General features: G+C 47.8%; 2 protein-coding genes across 3 annotated transcripts in view; one reads left to right on the plus strand and one right to left on the minus strand.

Annotated features, from left to right (window-relative positions):
• Positions 1–5,784, minus strand: part of LOC311528396 (uncharacterized protein) — a 69,266-nt gene extending 63,482 nt beyond the window's left edge. Inside the window, exon 1 of the mRNA XM_084643391.1 lies at positions 5,532–5,784. The gene's annotated coding sequence lies outside the window, so the exon portion shown is untranslated. The remainder of the gene's footprint in view (positions 1–5,531) is intronic.
• A 59-nt stretch (positions 5,785–5,843) lies between these two features.
• FAM117B (family with sequence similarity 117 member B) overlaps positions 5,844–20,888 on the plus strand; it is a 98,525-nt gene continuing 83,480 nt past the window's right edge. The window contains exon 1 of one of the 2 annotated variants that reach the window (XM_084643389.1): positions 5,844–6,612. In XM_084643389.1, the coding sequence (XP_084499515.1) occupies positions 5,859–6,612 (754 nt within the window). In that variant the 5' untranslated portion in view covers positions 5,844–5,858. The remainder of the gene's footprint in view (positions 6,613–20,888) is intronic. The other variant, XM_084643390.1, reaches the window with a different exon arrangement.

Consider the following 20,888-nt stretch of genomic DNA (forward strand, 5'->3'; position numbering starts at 1 on the left):
TCCATTTTCCATCAGTGGGGCTTTCCCCAGCTAGACCTCTTTGCCACACAGCACAACAGGAAGTGTCAGCAGTTCTGCTCCTTCCTGAATCACAGCCCGGGCTCCATAGCAGACGCATTCCTCCTTCCCTGAGGACGCCTCAGGGCATAGGCGCCAACTTGCCTGTTTTCCCCTGGGTGCTCGACACCCCTCCCTGCCCCCGACTCCACCTCTTTCCACCCCTGCCCCGCCCCTATTCCAACTCCTTCCACAAATCTCCACCTCCTCCCCTGAGCATGCCACGTTCCCGCTCCTCCCCACTCCCTCCCGGAGCTTGTTAATGGCAGAAGCGGCCAGGTGGGAAATGCTGGGAGATAGGTGGAGGAGTGGGGACACTGTGCACTTGAGGTGGGGGGGGGAAGGGGAGGATGAGGAGGTGGGGCGGGGCATGAGGGGAGCTTGGCTGCCAGTGGGTGCAGAACACCTACTAATTTTTCCCCCGCGTGCTCCAGCCCTTGAGCACCCACAGAGTTGGTGCCTATGCCGTAGGGCTGTCCCTAGGCAGACACAGAATACGCAGCTGCATAGGGCACCATGAAATTTGGGGCACCATGAAATTTGGGGCACCAAATTGCCCCAAATTTCATGGTGCCTTAGGCAGCTGTGTGCTGCACATGTGGCAGCACCAGCTCCAGCGACCAGCCCTATCCCTTGGCCACTCCCCCCGACAGGCTGCACCCACTGCAAGGGGCACGACCATTCCTGGGGCGGTGTGGGGCCCCAGACAACTCTCTCCGCCCCACCTCTTAGCCTTCTCCCCCTTGCTCCGCCCCCAGCCCACCCCCATTCCACTCTTCCCCCAGCGACCCCGCACTCACCGCCGGCGGCGGGAAGCAGAGCAACTCAGCCCCAGCCTGCTCTACTCTGCTGGCTCCCAGCTGCATTGCGGGGGGGGAGGGGTTGGGGAAAGGACCATCCCCACACACTCACTGGTGGCGGGAACCGTAGCAATGTGGCTGGGAGCTGGCGGAGTAGAGCACGCTGGGGCCGGTTTGCGCCGCTTCCCACTGCTGCCGGTGAGTGAGGGGGGGACCCCTTCCCCCAAACCCCGTTCCCTGAGCGACACAGCTGGGGTGGGAGGAGCGAAGCGAGCTGGGTCGTTCTGCTCCCGGCCCCCCCCACTAATCCTCTGGGCCTGTGGGCCCCCCAAAGTGGCCCCCCACAGCTCCTGCCTCCCCAGCCCCGCAGGCCTTGAGTGCAGCCCAGAACCTGGGGTGTGTGGGGGAGAGAAAAGCAGGTGCTCGGGCACCATAATTGGTAGGGATGGCCCTGGGAGGCTGTCTCCTATACATGTTCCCACCTACCCCTCTCATTCACAAGGTGCTCCTGATGATATGGAGGGATCAAGTGGTGGTAATATTGATAGCCACAGCAACACTGATACACATCTCTCCCGGAAATGTCCGTGGAAGCCCCAGTCACATTGCTGCTCTTCCCTGACTTAATAACTCAGGATCACGGCTGTCTCCAGCACCCAAACCTTAAGTTATTGCACCTCACGGCGTGGAAGCTCCATGGCTAAATCTGGTGGAGCTTTCTTGTTTGAACCAGGTTAGACAAGTCCTCTTTGGCAGTAGGAAACCCTCCACCAGGGCTACGTACCTTGCCAACTGGAAGAGATTCTCAATCTGGTCAGCACAGCACCGTTCATCCCTGATGCTCACTTCTATTCCACTCATATTGGACTACCTGCTCCGTCTCAAGCAGCAGGGGCTGTCCATGTTATCAATAAGGCTTCACTTGTCCTCCATCTCTGCCTTCCATTCAGGCACAGAGGACCAATCCTCTTCACCAACCCTATGGTCAGCAGTTTCCTCAAAGGTCTCGACAGGCTATATCTGCAAGTTCGACAGCCAGTCCTGCCCTGGGACCTCAACCTTGTTCTTTCCAGGCTCATGCGACTGCCCTTTGAACAACTAGCAACATTTTCCCTGCTCTACCTCTCATACAAGGCCGCATTTCTGGTAGCGATAACCTCAGCCAGGAGGGTGTCTGAGCTCAAGGCCCTAACATCAGAGCCTCCTTACACTGTGTTCTATAAGGACAAGGCTCAGCTCACGCCACACCCAGCTTTCCTCCCGAAGGTTGTCTCCCATTTCCACATGAACCAGGACATCTTCCTCCCAGTGTTCTATCCTAAGCCACACTCAAGCAGCGGGGAGCAGAGACTTCACTCATTGGATATCTGCAGACATCCAGCCTTTTACATTGAGAAAACAAAGCTGTTCCAAAAGTCTATACAACTTTTCATGGCTGTAGCAGACAGAATGAAAGGTCTTCCAGTCTCTTCTCAAAGAATTTCGTCATGGATCACATCATGAATCCAAAAGTGTTGCAAACTGGCAGAGGTGCTTTCCCCTCAGCTCACTCCACCAGGGCGCAGGTTTTCACCCAGGAAATATGCAGAGGCGATGTCCTCCATACATACTTTCACCACACACTATGCGATCACCCAACAGGCCAGAAACAATGCGGCCTTTGGTAGAGCAGTTGTCCTATCAGTGGACAACTCCGACCCCACCCCCGTAACTTAGGTTTGGGAGTCACCTGATTGGAATTGACATGAACAAGCACTAGAAGAAGAAAAAAAAACATTTCTTTGAGTTGTAATGTTCATGTCCATTCCAATACCCACCCTTCTGCCCCACTGTCAGAGTAGCTGACAAGAAGGAACTGAAGGGAGGTCAGGTCGGCAGGGTACTATATTGAGCGCCATGAGGGCACGACTCCAGGGAGTGCCCAGGCCGACCCTTCTGATACTGTTAGGGGGAAAAAATCTTCCAACTGTCATGCACGCAGCACACGCACACCTAATTGGAATGGACATGAACACATCTTGAAGAACAACAGTTATGAGAAGGTGAGTAACAGTTTTTTCAGGTGCAGGAGACTCTGGGCTGGGGGATGGAGCCGTGCGGTTTCGAGTATGAGAGGGGGCTCCAGGCTCAGGCCGGGGGTTGGGGTTCCAGGGTGGGGAAGAAATTAGGGGTTCAGTGTGCGGGAGGAGGCTAGGGAGGAGTATGTGACCCTTCTTGAGCCTCCCAGGCGTCGCCTTTGTAGGTACTCAACTTTAGGCACTCAAGTTTGCAAATTTTGGACAAGTGATTTGCCCAAACAATTAAAGGAGTATCTGAGATGGGCAGAAAACTCAAGTAAAATGTACTGTCACAAATGTAATGTGGCTATGTTAACACTGCTGTACAGATCTTTACTACTGAATTTCCTGACCTATGCGTAGCTAATTTATTGCATTAACTTTTTGCATTTAATTTCTAGCACTGGAGAAAGGTGGTAAATAGTGAAGATTGTCTGTTATTGCTCAAGGACATTCACTGAGCAACCCTGGCAGCCAGTGACAAATAATATCATACATGGAGCAACCATGAGGAGATAGTGCTCCTCAGTTAAAATGACATAAATTGTGCCGGTTACCAGTCTTTCACACATTTAGTGTGTAAAATAGTTTCACCTAAATTAATTTAGTCTTAAGGCCTTCCTGAGTTCATGCCCACAACCATTTACCTGAATATTTGGCATTAGCACAAAGATGTATAAGGATTGTTTCTATCAGAATATTTTTCCATAATATTTTAATTAAAGTATTTTTAAAAACACTTAATACAAACAAGATAATGTATACTAATAGAGCAAGGCTAAGCACAGTAACAATATATTACTAATAATTTATGAGGTACAATTTAACGTTTACTTGATAATGTGATTATAAATAGGTAATCACACTGATAATATTCAATAGCAATATCGTGTTTGCAAGCCATTACTGAAGTGAGTTTCAAATGTAGAAAGTTATTTTCAGTAACAAAGAAGGAAGGCTATTTTGCCAGTTGTGGTAGGTACGGAGCTATGGTAAGAGAGGTTCATGTATCAGTTTTGTCATTGTTTAAAGTTGAGGAGCTTTTCCCAAATAATCTGAACATATGAACTATAAGGCAGTTAACAAGTTATTTTTACAGGTTTTATTGCAGGGATATGAAATAGGAATCTATCAGATAACTAATACTGAAAAGTTTACACAAAAAGTATTAGCAGTATCCCAAAAGTCTCCCAGATAGCTGGTATCCGCATCAGTAAAGACAAATAGCCAGTGATGGTCTAAACTTTGGTGTTGAGTAACTGTGCTCTCATTACTGATTTACTGCATTTAGGACTAACAACAATTAATTGGGTAGTCCTATACCTAATGAAAGACACTTAGGACAGCTTGATAACAATTCTTGAAGACCTAGGTTCAATTCCCTATTCATCTTCTGACTTCTTTTCTGACTTTGGACACACCTCACTTGATCTCTGTGTGCCCTAATTCTCATCTGTAAAATAGGAATGATAGTAGTCCCTGGCCGGGGGTGGGCAGGGTGGCTCCAAGCAGAAATACACTAAAGAACTGTGAGTCATTATGGTGATGGGGGCCAGCTATCTACCTTAGCTTGAATTTTAGACAGATTTTGTTAGATAGAATGAGTGAGTTGTGTAACTGATGCAAAAAAATTACATGTGCATATATGTGATCTAAATCAAAGATCTGTTCAAAGAGTGGTATGCCACACCACTACTTGGATTTACATCCCTAACTCATTTTTACAGGCCACTTCTGTAACTCATAGCTCTAAAATGGCTTGGTCTAGAACAGGGGTGGGCAAACTATGGCCCATGGGACCATCCGGCCCAGCCTGGCCCTTGAGCTCCTGGCCAGGGAGGCTAGCCCCCCTCCCCGCAGCCTCAGCTCACTGTGCCACCAGCACTCTGGGCAGCGTGGCTGGTTGACGCCAGGAAGTGCAGCGGCATGGCTGCTAGTCCTGCCTCTCTGAGCGGCATGGGAAGAGGACACGGAGTGTGGGGGCTGGATAAGGGGCAGGGAGCAGTTGGATGGAACAGAGGTTCAAGGAGGGCAGGCGGGGGACTGGGAGCGGTTTGATAGGAGTGGGAGTCCTGGGGGCAGACAAGGAGCAGTGGGTAGTTGGATGGGGCGGATGGGGAACGGGGGGGGTTGGACAGGTGTGGGAGTCCTGGGGGGCCTGTTGGGGGTGTGGATATGGGTTGGGGCAGTCAAGGGACAGGGAGCAGAGGGGTTGGATGGGGGTGGGGTCCCAGGGGGGCAGGCATTGGTGGGGGTCCCAGGGGGGCAGGCATTGGTGGGGGTCCTGGGAGGGGGCAGTCAGGGGAAAAGGAGCAAAGAGATGGGTTGGATGGGTCAGGAATTCTGAGGAGAGCAGGAAGTGGCAGATAGGGGGTGGGGGCCAGGCTGTTTGGGGAGGCACAGCCTTCCCAGCCCTCCATACAGTTTCACAACCCGCAATGTGGCCCTCAAGGCAGAAAGTTTGCCCACCCCGGTCTAGAAACTACACACGTACTTGTTGTGGTGGGCGACAAATGCCTTTTGGTGAATGTGTGGGGCCAGTGCGGGGGGTGTGAGCGATGGTTGTGAGTGTACAGAGAGCACACGGGCCGTATAGAGATTTATAACCATAACTTACCTGGCCGTCTGCTGCTGCGAGCACCTGCTGGACTGAGGCCGAGGTGAGGGGCGTGTGGGGCGGAATAGAAGAGCGGAGGGAGTCGAGGGAGACAAGCGCCCAGGTGAGGCGATGGGGTGGGCTACAACGTGAGGCGGGGTGGGCCGGTGGCGCGGGTTAGGGCACGCGCACATGTACCTTCCGTAGTGCCGCTTTAAGAGCCCGCACCCGGCCACTCAGGAGCGCGCCCCGTAGCCAATCAGGACGCTGTAGCGGCGCGAGCGGGGCTGAGGCGTGTCCAATGGCGGGCGGCGGAGGGCGGTGCGGGCGTCCGGGGCACTATTGTTGATGAGGCACACGGAGCAGGCGGGTCGGCTGTTGGCAGCGCGAGGGGCCTTGCGCTCGGGGAGGGGGGGTGCGAGGTGTTTACACCCCCTTGAGGAGCCGTCCGCGGTCTCTCCCGACGCCCCGCTTCCCGGAGCTGGACACGCAATGTCCCACCAGCGCGTGAGGCGCAATGGCTCCCCCACGCCTGCTACCTCCTTGGGGGGGGGAGGAGGGGCAGCCGTGGCGGCAGGCGGGGGAGCGGGCAGCCGCCTGCAGCCCATGCGGGCCACGGTGCCCTTCCAGCTCAAGCAGCAGCAGCAGCAACATGGCAGCCCCACGAGGAGCGGCGGCGGCGCCGCGAGCGCCGCAGGCGGGGGTCTCTCACGCGCGGCGCCTGCCTCGCGCAGCACCAGCCCCACGCGCGCAGCGCCCCCGAACGGCGGCGGCGGCAGCGCGCGCGCCGGCCCCGCGGTGGCCACGCAGACGCCCGGGGGAGGGGGCGGCAGCGGCCCCGCCGCCTCTGCCTCCTCGCGTGGCAGCCCGGGAGCGCGTGGGAGCCCCCCGCGCCCTCACCAACTGCCGCCCCCTCCTCCCCCGCCGCCCCCTCCTCCGCCAAGCTCTGTTCTCTCCCCCTGCGCCTCCCCCGCCCCGCCCTTGCCGGAGGGCAGTGCCAGTGCCTCGGCTGGCAGGGTCCGGCATCGCCAGCGGCGGCGCTCCCCAGAGCTGGGCAGGAGCTCCCCGGAGAGGAAGAGCCCCAGCTCCCCCGTCTGCAAAGGTGAGTGAGGGCCGGGGGGCAATGGAGACCCTAGTGAGGAGGCCTTGGGGCGCAGCCTTGCTGACCCCCTTCGTCTGCGGGATGATGGTGTGACAGCGGGGCGCTGCATGACAGGGGGTGGCAGGAAGGCCCTATGTCTGCGGGTGGGCACAGTGGTAGCCAGGGGAGGGGGGGGGAATGGTGGCTGGGGACCCTGTCAGGTGGAAAGGGGTGGTTGGCTTGGGCATTGGAAACACGGGTCATGGCGGCGATGGTGGCTGGGGCCCCCAAGTGGTAGGGAGTGGTCCGTGTGGGGCAATGGAAATGTGGGTTGTGGTGGCTCAGTCTGTGTGGTTAGGGTGGGTAGGAGATGCAGCCTCTGGGGGTGATGGCAGTGCTTGGCCCAATGTGGCTGCACTGAGTGGTGAAGTGCCACTGCATCCAAGGTGGTAGTGGAAACTTTTTCTGTCAGGGTATGTTATACACCGCAATTAAAAACCTGCAGCTGGCCCATACCAGCTAACTCAGGCTTGCAGGGCTTGGGCCAAGGTGCTGTTTATTATGGTGTAGTTGTTTGAGCTTGGGCTGGAGCCTGGGACCCCTCAAAGGAGTCAGCTGGCGTGAGCCAGCCACAGATTTTTACTTGCCATGTAGACATATCCTTGGATGTTCCAGCTCCTCATTCTATCACTTGCTGCAGAGGAAAGTATTGTTTAGTGTGGGCTTGAAACTCAGGACATTCTGTGTTCTATGCCTGGTTCCTCCCCTGACTTAAGTGTCTTTGAGCAAGTCACTTGAGAATCAGACAAAGTGATGTCTGTCTGTAATTTGGGAGTAATGATTTTTGCTTTGGTGGCAGAGGGGGACATGATTAACTTCTTGAACAGCAATTTACGTACTTAAAGTGCTGTGTAAGAACAAGTGCTGTGTATTTCTGGAGGGCAGAGGAGGTTTGGGAGGGTGAGGAAAGGATAGGGATGCGCTCAGACTTGTCTGACTTCAGGACTAGTTTAACTTCACTTATTGGCTTGCTGTAATGTTTATGTAGTGAATGGCTGATGCCACTATTACTCTTTTCACTTGCTAGTTCTATCATCTTTCAGTTACAGAGTGGCAGTATTTTTTTTACGCCGTTCTTAGTATTTACAGAAAGCAAAAAGCATAGAGGGAGAAGAAAATGAGATAAAATACTCAGCCCTTCTGTAGAACGCTGGCTCCCAAACAGGAGTCCAGGGCCCCCTGGGGTCCCTGAGCAGGTTTCAGGGAGTCCACCAAGGACTGAGCTTGAGCCCCACTATTTCCACCCCCTGACGCATATCAATGGGCCACCCAGCCTTTCTGGGTTGGGGGGCGGATGCAACCAAAAATTGCAGCGTCACTGCAGAAGAGGCACCTCCCCCTGCCATGAGAAGGGGTTGCTTCCCGACAATGGCTCCATAAGCAGGCAGCAGCTAGCCAAGGAGATACACCAGTGCTCTGCCATACTACTACATCAGCAGTTCAGGGAGCAGGGCCAAAAGGAAGGTAGAAATCTGGGGGGGCAGCGGCACATGACTCTGTGTGCCCCCACTGCCCCATGTATCGCCTCTGATTGGCGGTTTTCTGGTTTATCGATTTAAGTTTAGGGGTCCTTGAGTAAAAAACGGTTTTGAACCACTGCTGTAGATTACTCGTCCCAATTCAGACCCATGAGCTGTGTGATACTTGCAAACAGTTGTCTGGATTCTAAGATTGCACTGGGACCATACAAAGGGAACAGTGAAAACTCCTTGATTTCCATCATAGTGCTGCTGCCCATGAGTCTGTGATCAGGAGGAGATAATTGAAGTATTAATTTTAGGCTACTCAAAATGTTTTAAATGCCTGTGCAGTGCCTCTCTCACTAACTGCCACCAGTGTCAGCCCTGCAGAATGATGTGTGTGCAGGGGAGTGATGACAAACTTTCAATATAATGAAGCATTTTGGGAACAGCACATGCTACTATTAGTAAATTGTGTAGATAATTAAAATACATTTCCTAGGAAACGAAAACTTAAGGGATATGTAGAAGCTGAAGATGGTACTAGATGCTTGCATATTCAGTTTTGTATTGGCTTAAATAGTTTGTATGCGGGAGCGTTCCTCATAGTTTAGTTTGTGTAGGCTGAACTTATTATATATACCAAGGGCTCTTTGCATCCCTGCATTCCCCCCCCCCCCCAAGCTCCTTTATGCTTCTCTCCCATTCCCCCCCCTCCTCCCCCGCAACTTCCCATCTCCTTGTTGGGGGAAGTTGGAGGGACCTCAGAAGGAGGGATACAGAGCCCCTGTCATCGAGGGCATGGGGGGGGAGTGGGAATGACCGTGTAAACAGAGCTGCTGGTATTGGGAAGAGAATGGGGGATCCTGGTATGGGAGCAGGGGGAATGGAGGGACATACAACTCCTGGCAGGGGGAGATTATGGGAGACATTAATGGGTGCCGTGAATGTAGTTGTTTTGAATGATCTATAGACCATTACAAAGATGCTTGAGGCTCTGGCTATGCTAATAAGCCAGCAGGGCCTTCATGTGTCCCTGTTTTCTCTCTTTCCATTTTCTGACCACCACCCCTCTGCCCCAAATAAAATCAGTAGAGTCTGGCCATTGATGCCTAGAATATTCCCTGTGATCTTGGAATTAATTGGATGTGGTGTTCAAAAGTTATCACATTACAGATGCAGAGAAGTGTTATTGAATGTAAAAAAGCTCAGCCTGAAAAAGTGTGAGGGAGTATTTATAATTATTTTTCCCTACAAGACTGTGAAGCATGCAACAAGTTATGGCTACTGAAGTTGTTACTGTCTCATGAAGTTGCTTGTGCTGATCCACACTATAGAATTCGTTTCTCAATAGTAGTAATTTTCAATTCTTTCACCTCCCCCAGACTGAAAGCCTCATTTTGTTCAATGTTTCTCTTATCTGGCCAGGGGAGATATACAAGATTGCTTCTGAACCTGTGTTTCAGGTGGCAGTGTACAGTCCTTTATCAGACCATTAGACAGAAGCACAGTCCTGTCTGCAGTCTTCAGTTCCCTAGTCTAGAAAACTGATAAACTTTGCTGTCTATCTGGCTAATTTATTTTGTTTACATAAGAATCAAGGTCTGGAAACATACCAATAACTTGGTCACTAATTGTACATATTTGTGCAAACATATCTTAAATATATAAAGGAACTACCTGTTCTCTATCAGGATGTGGAAACGCTTTGTACCATAACATGCTTTTAACCAGTAGCAAGTGTCTAAATATTTTAAACAGCAGCTTTTGTGTTGACTGGGAATTATGAAACCAAGCTCGTTTTTTATTATAGTTATTACTATTTATACTGAGTGGTCCATTACTTTATATATTGTTGGTAGTTACAATGAGTTGACTAGATTATTTTTCCCCTTGTGTAGGGGGAAAACATGGAGTATTGTTTACTGGTTTTACTAATAAAATTTGAGCTAGAGACCTGCAAACTACTTCGTGGTGTTGTTTAGTTAACCTACTGCTCAATAGTAATCTCCGCTTTCTAGCTTTTGGAACCGGTTAATGATGGCTTAAACTATTGCACCCACGATTGTAACCACAAGTTTTGGAGGTTAAAATGTGCCTTGGGGTTAGTCAAAATATATCTGCTTCTAAATTGAGATGCTACTTCATAACCTTTGTGCAATTTTCTACTAAAAGGTCTGATCTTTCTAGCAAGCAGCTGATGAGAAATTTTGAATGGGTAAGTTTGCTACAACCTGCTTGACTCAGTGTTTGACTAGGACTGATACTCAAAGCTTAGAAATATGACTAGCTGTCTTGATTTGTAGCTTAGGGATTTTGAACTGAGTTAGGTCTTAGATAAGGATTGACATTTAACTTGATTTGCTGTTCGATTTTTTTTTCTTAGTGACCGCTGTCTAGTTCTTCCTATGCATCTGACTTGTAAACTCAGAAGAAGTTGAGGTCCATCAGCTTTTACTCTCTTCTTGGCGTTAAGCCTTTTTCTGTGCTCCAGTTTGACTGGAGGCTAAGTGTTGGCATCACTCTTTGGAAAAAACCTTCAGATACTGGTCACCAGCCTTTGATTAAATGCTTCAGAGATCAGAAATGTATTAGGCACCAGATAGATAATTTTTCCTTCTCGTGAGAATGGCTCTTCGTAATTATGTCCGCTAGTAGCCTAGTTAGTAGCTGTATAAAATATATAATATAATATATTTTAGCCACATGTGATTGGTTTCTTGATTTTCATGTTTGTTTAGGTGAGAGTTCAATAGATCTTGGCTCCAGGACTCTTATTCTTAAATAGTATGAACAAAGTACCAGTGCACCAACAAAGATTTTGTTACCTTAATGGTGAATTAACTGCAACAGGGTGTACTTTTTCCATATATTTTTTTCCCTGCTGCTTTCACTGAGGACAAGAAATGTCTTTCTCCAACTCCCTCAGTCTAGATACTGATTAATTTGTTCACTTTATTCCCACTCTCTTGTCTCCTTCACAGTGTCCCCTTTCTTGGATTTTTATGTTTGGTAGAGCTGCTAGCTCCCTTTGCCCTGTCAGAACCGTGTATTATTATTCAGAGTAACCTGTGTTATAGTGCGATCTAGGAACTCCCACAAAGGAACATATTTTTTGTTGTGCTAGTCACTGTAAAAACAAACAACAGGTAAGACCATCTCTGTTCCAGAAAGCACACAGAAATAGACAAACAGAAAGAGGAGCCAACTGAAAGTTGGGTGAAGAAGGTTTAACGAAAAATGGCCAAGTTTAGTAGAATAAGCACGAGATGATTTTCCACTGTCCTAAACATTGACATACACTGCTTTTGGGAAGGCAGAGAGGTTCCTCTCAGAGCTCTTATTAGTGCCTTCTGTTGTTGTTGTTTTTTCCCCTTTATCTTCCATTCCTCTATGCTTAGCAGCAGTCTGGTAGGGGGAGAGAGTTCTTTTCTGGAACAGCAAAGGGAGGCTGTGGATGTTCTTAATACAGGAGCTGTTTTCACAGCATTTCTAAGCAATTGCAATGGTGTAGCCGGACCCAGAAGTAAGATCAATGGGGTGCAATGTCAACAAGTGACATTCTAATTTGGGGCCAAATTAATGATCTAGGAACAAGTTCTCACTATTCAGTATTCTAGTAACTTATCTCTCCCCGTTGAGACAGTGCCCCTCAATTATATCTTCTAACTGATTTGGCTGTTAGTACTAGAAGTGGGGAGAAAATGTGTGCTATTGGGGAACGTTGGCTTCCAAACTGTCACTAGAGATTAGAGTATCCTTTTGCCAAAAATGTCCCAGGGAGGACCCACTTCTGGGCATGTTACTTCTTTTTGCCTCCCATCCACATCTTCGGATTTCTCCAAACAGGGACTCCTAGTTTAAAACCACTCAGTTTCTCCAAGTGTTCACATGAAATGTGAGGGGGGATTTGATAGCTGCTTTCAACTACCTGAAAGGGGGTTCCAAAGAGGATGGCTCTAGACTGTTCTCAATGGTAGCAGATGACAGAACGAGGAGTAATGGTCTCAAGTTGCAGTGGGGGAGGTTTAGATTGGATATTAGGAAAAACTTTTTCACTAAGAGGGTGGTGAAACACTGGAATGCGTTACCTAGGGAGGTGGTAGAATCTCCTTCCTTAGAGGTTTTTAAGGTCAGGCTTGACAAAGCCCTGGCTGGGATGATTTAACTGGGAATTGGTCCTGCTTTGAGCAGGGGGTTGGACTAGATGACCTACTGGGGTCCCTTCCAACCCTGATATTCTATGATTCTATGACTGATCACCCCAGCTTTAAATTATTTGAACAGCCTATTTGACTCGGAAAAGTCTCTCTCTAGTCTCCCCTTCTGGCCCCTTCCAGAACCTTTTTTTAACACTTCTGATTAGCTTTGCTTCTTCAAGCCCTATTTGCAAGACACCTTGAGGATGCAGCTCATTAATCTGGAAATAACTCCGCTTGTTCAGGGATGTGCATGCATGTGTATTCTACCAATCTAAAAGAAGTCAACTGCATGTTCACACCACTAATGCTTCCTGTGGTTCGCAAGCCAGTTGCGAGCAATGCCTTTTGGGTTGGTATCTGCTTCTTGGGTGTTTTGATGGGGAATCATCTCCTTAGACCATGTTCCCTATTGTTAAGAACTGTGGTCAGCAATACCACCTAGTGGGTCAGGTACAGGGGGCTGGCAGTAGTACATAGTGTTTCAAGTCTGGGGAGTTGGTGGAATGGGAACCTGGGTCCTCCCACTCCTCTGAGTTCCATCCCAGGGCCCTGAGGCAAGCCGTTCAGGGGTGTGATCTGGGCTACGGTATCACCCAGTTTACTCCCTGGGTTACTTCTATCATATCCTGGCCTCTCCAGAGGCAAAGTGAAAGCCTGGCTTACGGTCTGCACAGTACCCTCTTCCCCAAGAAGGAGGTCAAGAGATTGCCTTCCCCACTTAGGAGCAGCAGCTCCCCATCTCTTCTGTAGTGACTAGTAGTTCTGAGTTGAGGTTGGCTTCACGGCAATATGAGATTCCTGTTGGATGCCCGTAGAGCTGCCACTGCAGGTCTGCTCCCTTGCGCAAACTGCCATGACTGAGCTGTGCTGCGTCCTTTTAAGATACACACCCGTTGAGAGCACACCCAGCATGTGTGGCTGGGTGGAGTCTCCTGTGACCAGAGCTACTCCTTAACCCGTTGTTCCCCAGTGTGGGATTTGTACACCATCACAGGTGTTTATGAACTTAGTGGTCATTTTTGATAGCCAGACAGAGAAAGGAAAGCATCCAGGTACACTACTATCTAGATGATAGTGAAGCCTTACTTTTTACAAGGTTGTAGCGGTCCTTAAGTGTAGTGCAATGCTGGTATTATATCTTCATGGTTTCATCATGAATTGCCAGAAGAGTTCCCTGATTTCATGTCACAAACTTCTCTTTAGGATCATTCTTGACCCAACCTCACTCTTGTTTCACTTCTCGAAGAAAAAAGTTGTGGAAATAAGCTTCTTCAGACTGCTGAGGAGCCAGTTGTAAGTAAATAGGGATTATGGTAGCACAAGTAGACTTATGGTTCCTTTGCACCATACACCACCTTCACAGCTTCATCCAATGGGAAGATTAGAAGTTGCTCCTACAAGTGACACACCCAGGTTTGACCGACCAATTTGGTCACTTTACCAAGTAGACAGAGGGAATATTCCTATAGTTTAAATAATTATTACACTGCTTTTGAAGATGGATACATACAGTTCTCTGGAAGTTTTTTTTCCCCTTGCCTGGAGCATATATTTCTATTGTTTGCTGCTACTTTTCAGTAGTTAGATGGAGGGAGCAGTAGGTATCCACCCAAAGGTGATTAAAATTACAAGAAGGAGAGCTAACCCTACCTTGATTTTTTTGAGGCCTATAACTTCCTTTTTTCTTGTATAGTAAAAGCTTTGTTATCCGGTATGTTGGGGGGAATGGGAGTGCCAGTTAATCAAAAATTCCAGTTAACTGAATTATACTTACCAATGGAATACCAATTTTTAAAGAATTAAAAGACAATAAAATGAATAACGTATAAAATAGTATACAGGTACTCACCAATCCAGTAGTGATACTGCATTGCAGAGTAGTTGGTTTCTTGAAGCACTTAGGTGTATATGGGTAAAGTTTTCTATACAGTAGGTTATTTTATGACAGACACTACATATCACTATGGGCAGCGCATGGCATACACCCAGATCACTAAAAATACATAACACTAAAACTATACTGAACATAATTTAATCTTTCTTTGATGATTCAGAAGGCACTTCAGGATCTTGCAGTACCTCTGGGTCATCATTATCAACATCAATTATCATTGTAGATGTAGAAGTTGTAGGAGATTGGGCTGAATCTGTAATGACCCTATGACACACCCTGGAAGCTGCTTTTTTGAATAAATCCCTGATATCAGCTTGCTTACTTTACTTCTACTACAAAAGAGGCAGAAGACGAGTGCAGAAAATGCAATTACATAGCCTCCTGGGCAGCATAGTAGTCCTGGTTACTAGATTGAAGATTTGTATTGGGAGATATCAGAAATGCCGGTTAATAGAGCTTTCCGGTTGATTAAGTGCCAGATAACACAGCTTTTACTATAGTTAAACTGCTTCATTACATTTGGGTAGAATGAAGAGGTTTATTGTGTCAGTTATAATTGATTGGGAACTCAAATCTTCTGTTCCAGTATAATTGTTTTTGTATACTTGTACTGGCTATGTGGCTTAAATGTTGGCTTGCTAATTACTTACCTACTGCTGAAGACTTGATGCCAATGTGTACTTAGTCTTGTGTGTGTTGCACAAAATAAGTTTTTATTAAGCTGTAATGTCCTAAAACATGAAAATTTAAAAAAAAATGTTGGCATCTTTTTTTAATAAGGTTCAGGAAGTAAGCACTTCATCTTATCTTAAAAGTCTGAAACTAAAGTTTCAGTAGCACTTTTTGCAGGAACATGCAAGTATAGGGTGACCATATTTCCCTATGCTGAATACAGGACATCTGGTAAAATTACTCATATTTAAGTGAGTTCAACAGCAATCAATTAGAACTATGCAGTACAAACGTTCAAGTTAACATTAAGTTGACTAAACCCCTGTTAAAAAGAAATACTAAGTAGTTGGATTATTTTAATTTACCTTCTTATCTTTAAGGCTCACATGGAGAGAGGTGTCACACACACCTCTCTCTCTCTCAAAAGATGGGGATGACCGACCGATCCTCCCAGCACTCTCTGCCCTCCATGCCTGGCTGGGCCCCCGGTATGGACCTGCCTCTCCTGGTACCTGGCACCGCGTGTTTCAGAGGCAACACATGGGGTGCGGGTGGTGTGCCAAGCAGGGTCACATGCCTCCCCTCCCCAGATTTCTGTCAGGGTTCACACCAGAATGTGGCTAGCAGCAGCCTTTTGGCACGTGCGGGAGGGAAGGGACAGCAGCTGCTTCCATCAGGAAGGGGAAAGGATGACCTGGCTAGTGTCTTTGCAGAGCTCGTGTGTTTGTGTGCCCCATGTTGTCGTGTCCGTCCCCTCACCCCCACCCCCGGCTTCCTCCTGTGGTTAAGACCTGAGGATGCATTGTGCAACAGGGCCCAGGGAACTTGACTGTAGGGGCTTCAGTGACCCAGCCTGATAGGTGGCTCAGCATGGGAGGGTGCCTAGGGGACAGGATGGAGCAGCCCCACACTCTCTGGGGGCAGGACTCGGGGTTGGGGGGCTGAAGAGCTAAGCCCCTGCCTAAGCGCTGCTGTGCAGCCTGCAGGGTTGGGGTGCAGACAGGCTGGAAATTGCTTCCACTCCCTCCCCCCGCCACTACAGAGCTTAGCTGAGGGGCAGAGAGGCTTCCCTGTGCCAGCGCTGTGTGGGGCTTTGGCACATGAAGGGCTCGGCTCCTCCTAGCCAGTGTCCCGGGCTGGAGTGTCTTGGGTTTTCCCGGGGCGCCAGCCCAGCCAGAGACGGGGCGAAGGAAGGAGCCTGCTGGCCAGGCTGTTGGTGAGCTGAGTGCTCTGACCAGGGGCTGGTTCTCCGCACAGCACTGGGAGCAGGATGCATCCCACTGGAGGGGGAGGGATATGGAGGAGCAGCGGGGCTTGGGGGAGGCGGGGGGGGGGAAGCATGGCAAGGACAGTGAGAGGGAGAGCACGTAAAGGGCAGATGGGTGGACAGCAGAGGTGACACTTAACTGGCTGCCACATGCACCAGCCACCGCAGCTGACAGTGCGCAGCCAGTGCCTGCGGGAAACGGGATGGGGTGGGGCCCTGCTGGCTGAGAGCCAACATGCAACAAAAGCTGCGCTGATAGACCAGCAGGGGGAGCTGCTGGCCCTGCGTGTTGCATCTTTGACCCACCCCTAGCCTTACACAACCACCTCCATTATCTGCCATTGGACCCCCCGACTCACCACTGGTGGGCAGTTGTCTGGTGAGCAGGGATCCGGCCAGCAGCAGGAACTGCCAGTACTGATGGGGAGGAGACAGAAAATATGGGACAATTTGCCTGTTTTTTAAGAAAAAGTCAGGACGCTTGCAGGAGGGCTTAAATACGGGACTGTCCTTTTAAAAATGGGACATCTGGTCACCCTATGCAAGTAGCTTAGATTCCAAGAACTAATAAAGATAACTTAATGTTACATTATAAATATGCCTTTTTAAAAAGTGTATTTTCCAATTCTTACAGCTGTGTTAGCAGCTGGAAAATGTGATACCTGTCTTTGTGATGCATTGGCTGGCAGATGTCCTAGTTTAGGTGACCCCATTATTGGGGGGGGAGGAGGTGGAAGAAAATACCCCAGTGTAAAGTAAATGTACTGAATTTCATTTTTATGGAAGAGGAATGTTGCCCTTATAAATTCTGACTGACTTGTATACACACATAATTTGCCAGTAGTCTTTATAATAAAAAGTTGACCAATTTAGAGTAGAAAGATAAACTGAATGTGCTTGAAAAATAATGAAAATCACAAATTAGTACTTCTCAAGATAAAAGAAAAGAGCATCAAGAAAGTTGCCAGGATGCTAAGTACAAGGCAATGTATTGCTGCTTAGGGAAGTTAAATTCTTTATAAAATAAGGATCTTTAATATGTGTGGTTTGTTTCCCTGAAGGTTTTTGAAGGCAGAAGCAGTAACTCTTTTTTGTCAAATTACAAGCATTTTATTTGTAATAAATAATCCTCCCCTTCAAATACAATAGAACCTCAGAGTTACAAGCACTTCGGGAATTGAGATTGTTTTTAACTCTGAACAAAACATTTTGGTTCTTTAAAAAGTTTACAGCTGAACATTGACTTAATGCAGCTTTACCATGCAGAAGAAAAATGCTGCTTTTAATCATCTTAATTTAAATGAAGCAAGCATAGTAAAAGTTTACTTACCTTTCAAACTCCGCCCCCCCCTTTTTTTTAGTAGTTTAACACAGTATTGTACTGTATTTGCTTTTTTTTCCTTCTTTTGCCCCCCCTCTGCTGCTGCCTGATTGCACACTTCTGCTTCAAAAGTGGTGTATGGTGACTGGTCAGTTCGTAACTTTGGTGTTTGTAAAAGGTGTCTGAGGTTCTACTATAGTTAAACTATTAAATATTTCAAGAATGCTCCTCGGTGCTTTCTGCAAACTTGATCCCATGTGTGAGTATGTTTGAGGCTCTGTACACAGTGGCACTGTAGGACTGAACTCTGTGGCAGCAACCCCACATTTCACAGCAATGCTAATTTCTTCTGTGGCCATGAAATATCCTCATTCCCATCCCATCTGTCCCACACAGATACCCACAGCTATAGTTTATGGTTGAAAATACGCATTGGTAGATGTAAAACTTGTTTTCTACTGCAATTTATTTTCGTGGATTTTTAAGGCTGGAAGGGACCTTTGTGATCATAGAATCTGACCTCCTGTATAACGCAGACCATAGAATTTCCCGGAATTCCTATTTGAACTAGAGCACATATTTTAGAAAAACATCTGATCTTGATTTAAAAGTTACTAGTATTGGAGAATCTGCTTCACCCTTTGGGAAGTATTTCTTATGGTTAATTATTGTCAGAGTAGCAGCCATTAGTCTGTATCTGCAAAAAGAAAAGGAGTACTTGTGGCAGCTTAGAGACTAACCAATTTATTTGAGCATAAGCTTTCATGAGCTACAGCTCACTTCATCAGATGCATGCAGTGGAAAATACAGTGGGGAGATTTATATACACAGAGAACATGAAACAATGGGTGTTACCATACACACTGTAACAAGAGTGATCAGGTAAGATGAGCTATTAGCAGCAGGAGAGTGGGGGGGGGGAACCTTTTCTAGTGATGATCAAGGTGGGCCATTTCCAGCAGTTGACAAGAATGTCTGAGGAACTGTGTGTGTGTGTGGGGGGGGGGGATAAACATGGGGAAATAGTTTTACTTTGTGTAATGACACATCCACTCCCAGTCTTTATTCAAGCCTAAGTTAATTGTATCCAGTTTGCAAATTAATTCCAATTCAGTAGTCTCTCATTGGAGTCTGTTTTCTGAAGTTTTTTTTGTTGAAGAATTGCCACTTTTAAGTCTGTAATCGAGTGACCAAAGAGATTGAAGAGTTCTCCGACTGGTTTTTGAATGTTATAATTCTTGACATCTGATTTGTGTCCATTTATTCTTTTACGTAGAGACTGTCCAGTTTGACCAATGTACATGGCAGAGGGGCATTGCTGGCACATGATGGCATATATCACATTTGTAGATGTGCAGGTGAACGAGCCTCTGATAGTGTGGCTGATGTGATTAGGCCCTGTGATGGTGTCCCCTGAATAGATATGTGGACACAGTCGGCAACGGGCTTTGTTGCAAGGATAGGTTCCTGGGTTAGTGTTTTTATTGTGTGATGTGTAGTTGCTGGTGAGTATTTGCTTCAGATTGGGGGCCTGTCTGTAAGCAAGGACTGGCCTGTCTCCCAAGATCTGTGAGAGTGATGGGTCGTCATTCAGGATAGGTTGTAGATCCTTGAAGATGTGCTGGAGGGGTTTTAGTTGGGGGCTGAAGGTGATGGCTAGTGGTGTTCTGTTATTTTCTTTGTTGGGCCTGTCCTGTAGTAGGTAACTTCTGGGTACTCTTCTGGCTCTACATTCTGTTTCTTCACTTCAGCAGGTGGGTATTGTAGTTGTAAGAATACTTGATAGAGATCTTGTAGGTGTTTGTCTCTGTCTGAGGGGTTGGAGCAAATGTGGTTGTATTGCAGAGCTTGGCTGCAGACAATGGATCGTGTGGTGTGGTCTGGATGAAAGCTGGAGGCATGTAGGTAGGAATAGCGGTCAGTAGGTTTCTGGTATAGGGTGGTGTTTATGTGACCATCACTTATTAGGACTGTAATATCTAGGAAGTGGATCTCTTGTGTAGGCTGGTCCAGGCTGAGGTTGATGGTGGGGTGGAAATTGTTGAAATCATGGTGGAATTCCTCAAGGGCTTCTTTTCCCTGGGTCCAGGTGATGAAGATGTCATCAATGTAATGCAAGTAGAGTAGGGGCATTAGGGGACGAGAGCTGAGGAAGCATTGTTCTAAGTCAGCCATAAAAGTGTTGGCATACTGTGGGGCCATGCGGGTACCCATAGCAGTGCCGCTGATTTGAAGGTATACATTGTCCCCAAATGTGAAATAGTTATGGGTGAGGACAAAGTCACAAAATTCAGCCACCAGGTTGGCCGTGACATTATAGGGGATAATGTTCCTGACGGCCTGTAGTCCATCTTTGTGTGGAATGTTGGTGTAGAGGGTTTCTACATCCATAGTGGCCAGGATGGTGTTTTCAGGAAGATCACTGATGGACTGTAGTTTCCTCAGGAAGTCAGTGGTGTCTCAAAGGTAGCTGGGAGTGCTGGTAGTGTAGGGCCTGAGGAGGGAGTCTACATAGCCAGACAATACTGATGTCAGGGTGCCAATACCTGAGATGATGGGGCGTCCAGGATTTCCAGGTTTATGGATCTTGGGTAGCAGATAGAATACCCCAGGTTGGGTTCTAGCTGTGTGTCTGTGCGGATTTGTTCTTGTGCTTTTTCAGGGAGTTTCTTGAGCAGATGGTGTAGTTTCTTTTGGTAACCCTCAGTGGGATTAGAGGGTAATGACTTGTAGAAAGTGGTGTTGGAGGGCTGCCTAGCAGCCTCTTGTTCATATTCCGACCTATTCATAATGACGACAGCACCTCCTTTGTCAGCCTTTTTGATTATGATGTCAGAGTTGTTTCTGAGGCTGTGGATGGCATTGTGTTCTGCATAGCTGGGGTTATGGGGCAAGTGATGATGCTTTTCCACAATTTCGGCCCATGCACGTCAGCGGAAGCACTCTATGTAGAAGTCCAGTCTGTTTCGACCTTCAGGAGGAGTCCACCCATAATCCTTCTTTTTGTATTCTTGGTAGGAAGGTCTCCGTGGGTTAATATGTTGTTCAGAGGTGTGTTGAAAACATTCCTTGAGTCGGAGACGTCGAAAATAGGATTCTAGGTCACTACAGAACTGTATCATGTTTGTGGGGGTGGAGGGGTAGAAGGAGAGGCCCCAAGATAGGACAGATTCTTCTGCTGGGCTAAGAGTATAGTTGGATAGATTAACAATATTGCTCGGTGGGTTAAGGGAACCACTGTTGTGGCCCTTTGTGGCATGTAGTAGTTTAGATAGTTTAGTGTCCCTTTTCTTTTGCAGAGAAGCAAAGTATGTGTTGTAAATGGCTGGTCTAGTTTTTGTAAAGTCCAGCCATGAGGAAGTTTGTGTGGAAGGTTGTTTTTTTTATGAGTGTTTCCAGTTTTGAGAGCTCATTCTTAATC

Source organism: Lepidochelys olivacea (genome assembly GCF_965140295.1).
Source record: "Lepidochelys olivacea isolate rLepOli2 genome assembly, chromosome: 11".
Lineage (NCBI taxonomy): Eukaryota > Metazoa > Chordata > Testudines > Cheloniidae > Lepidochelys > Lepidochelys olivacea.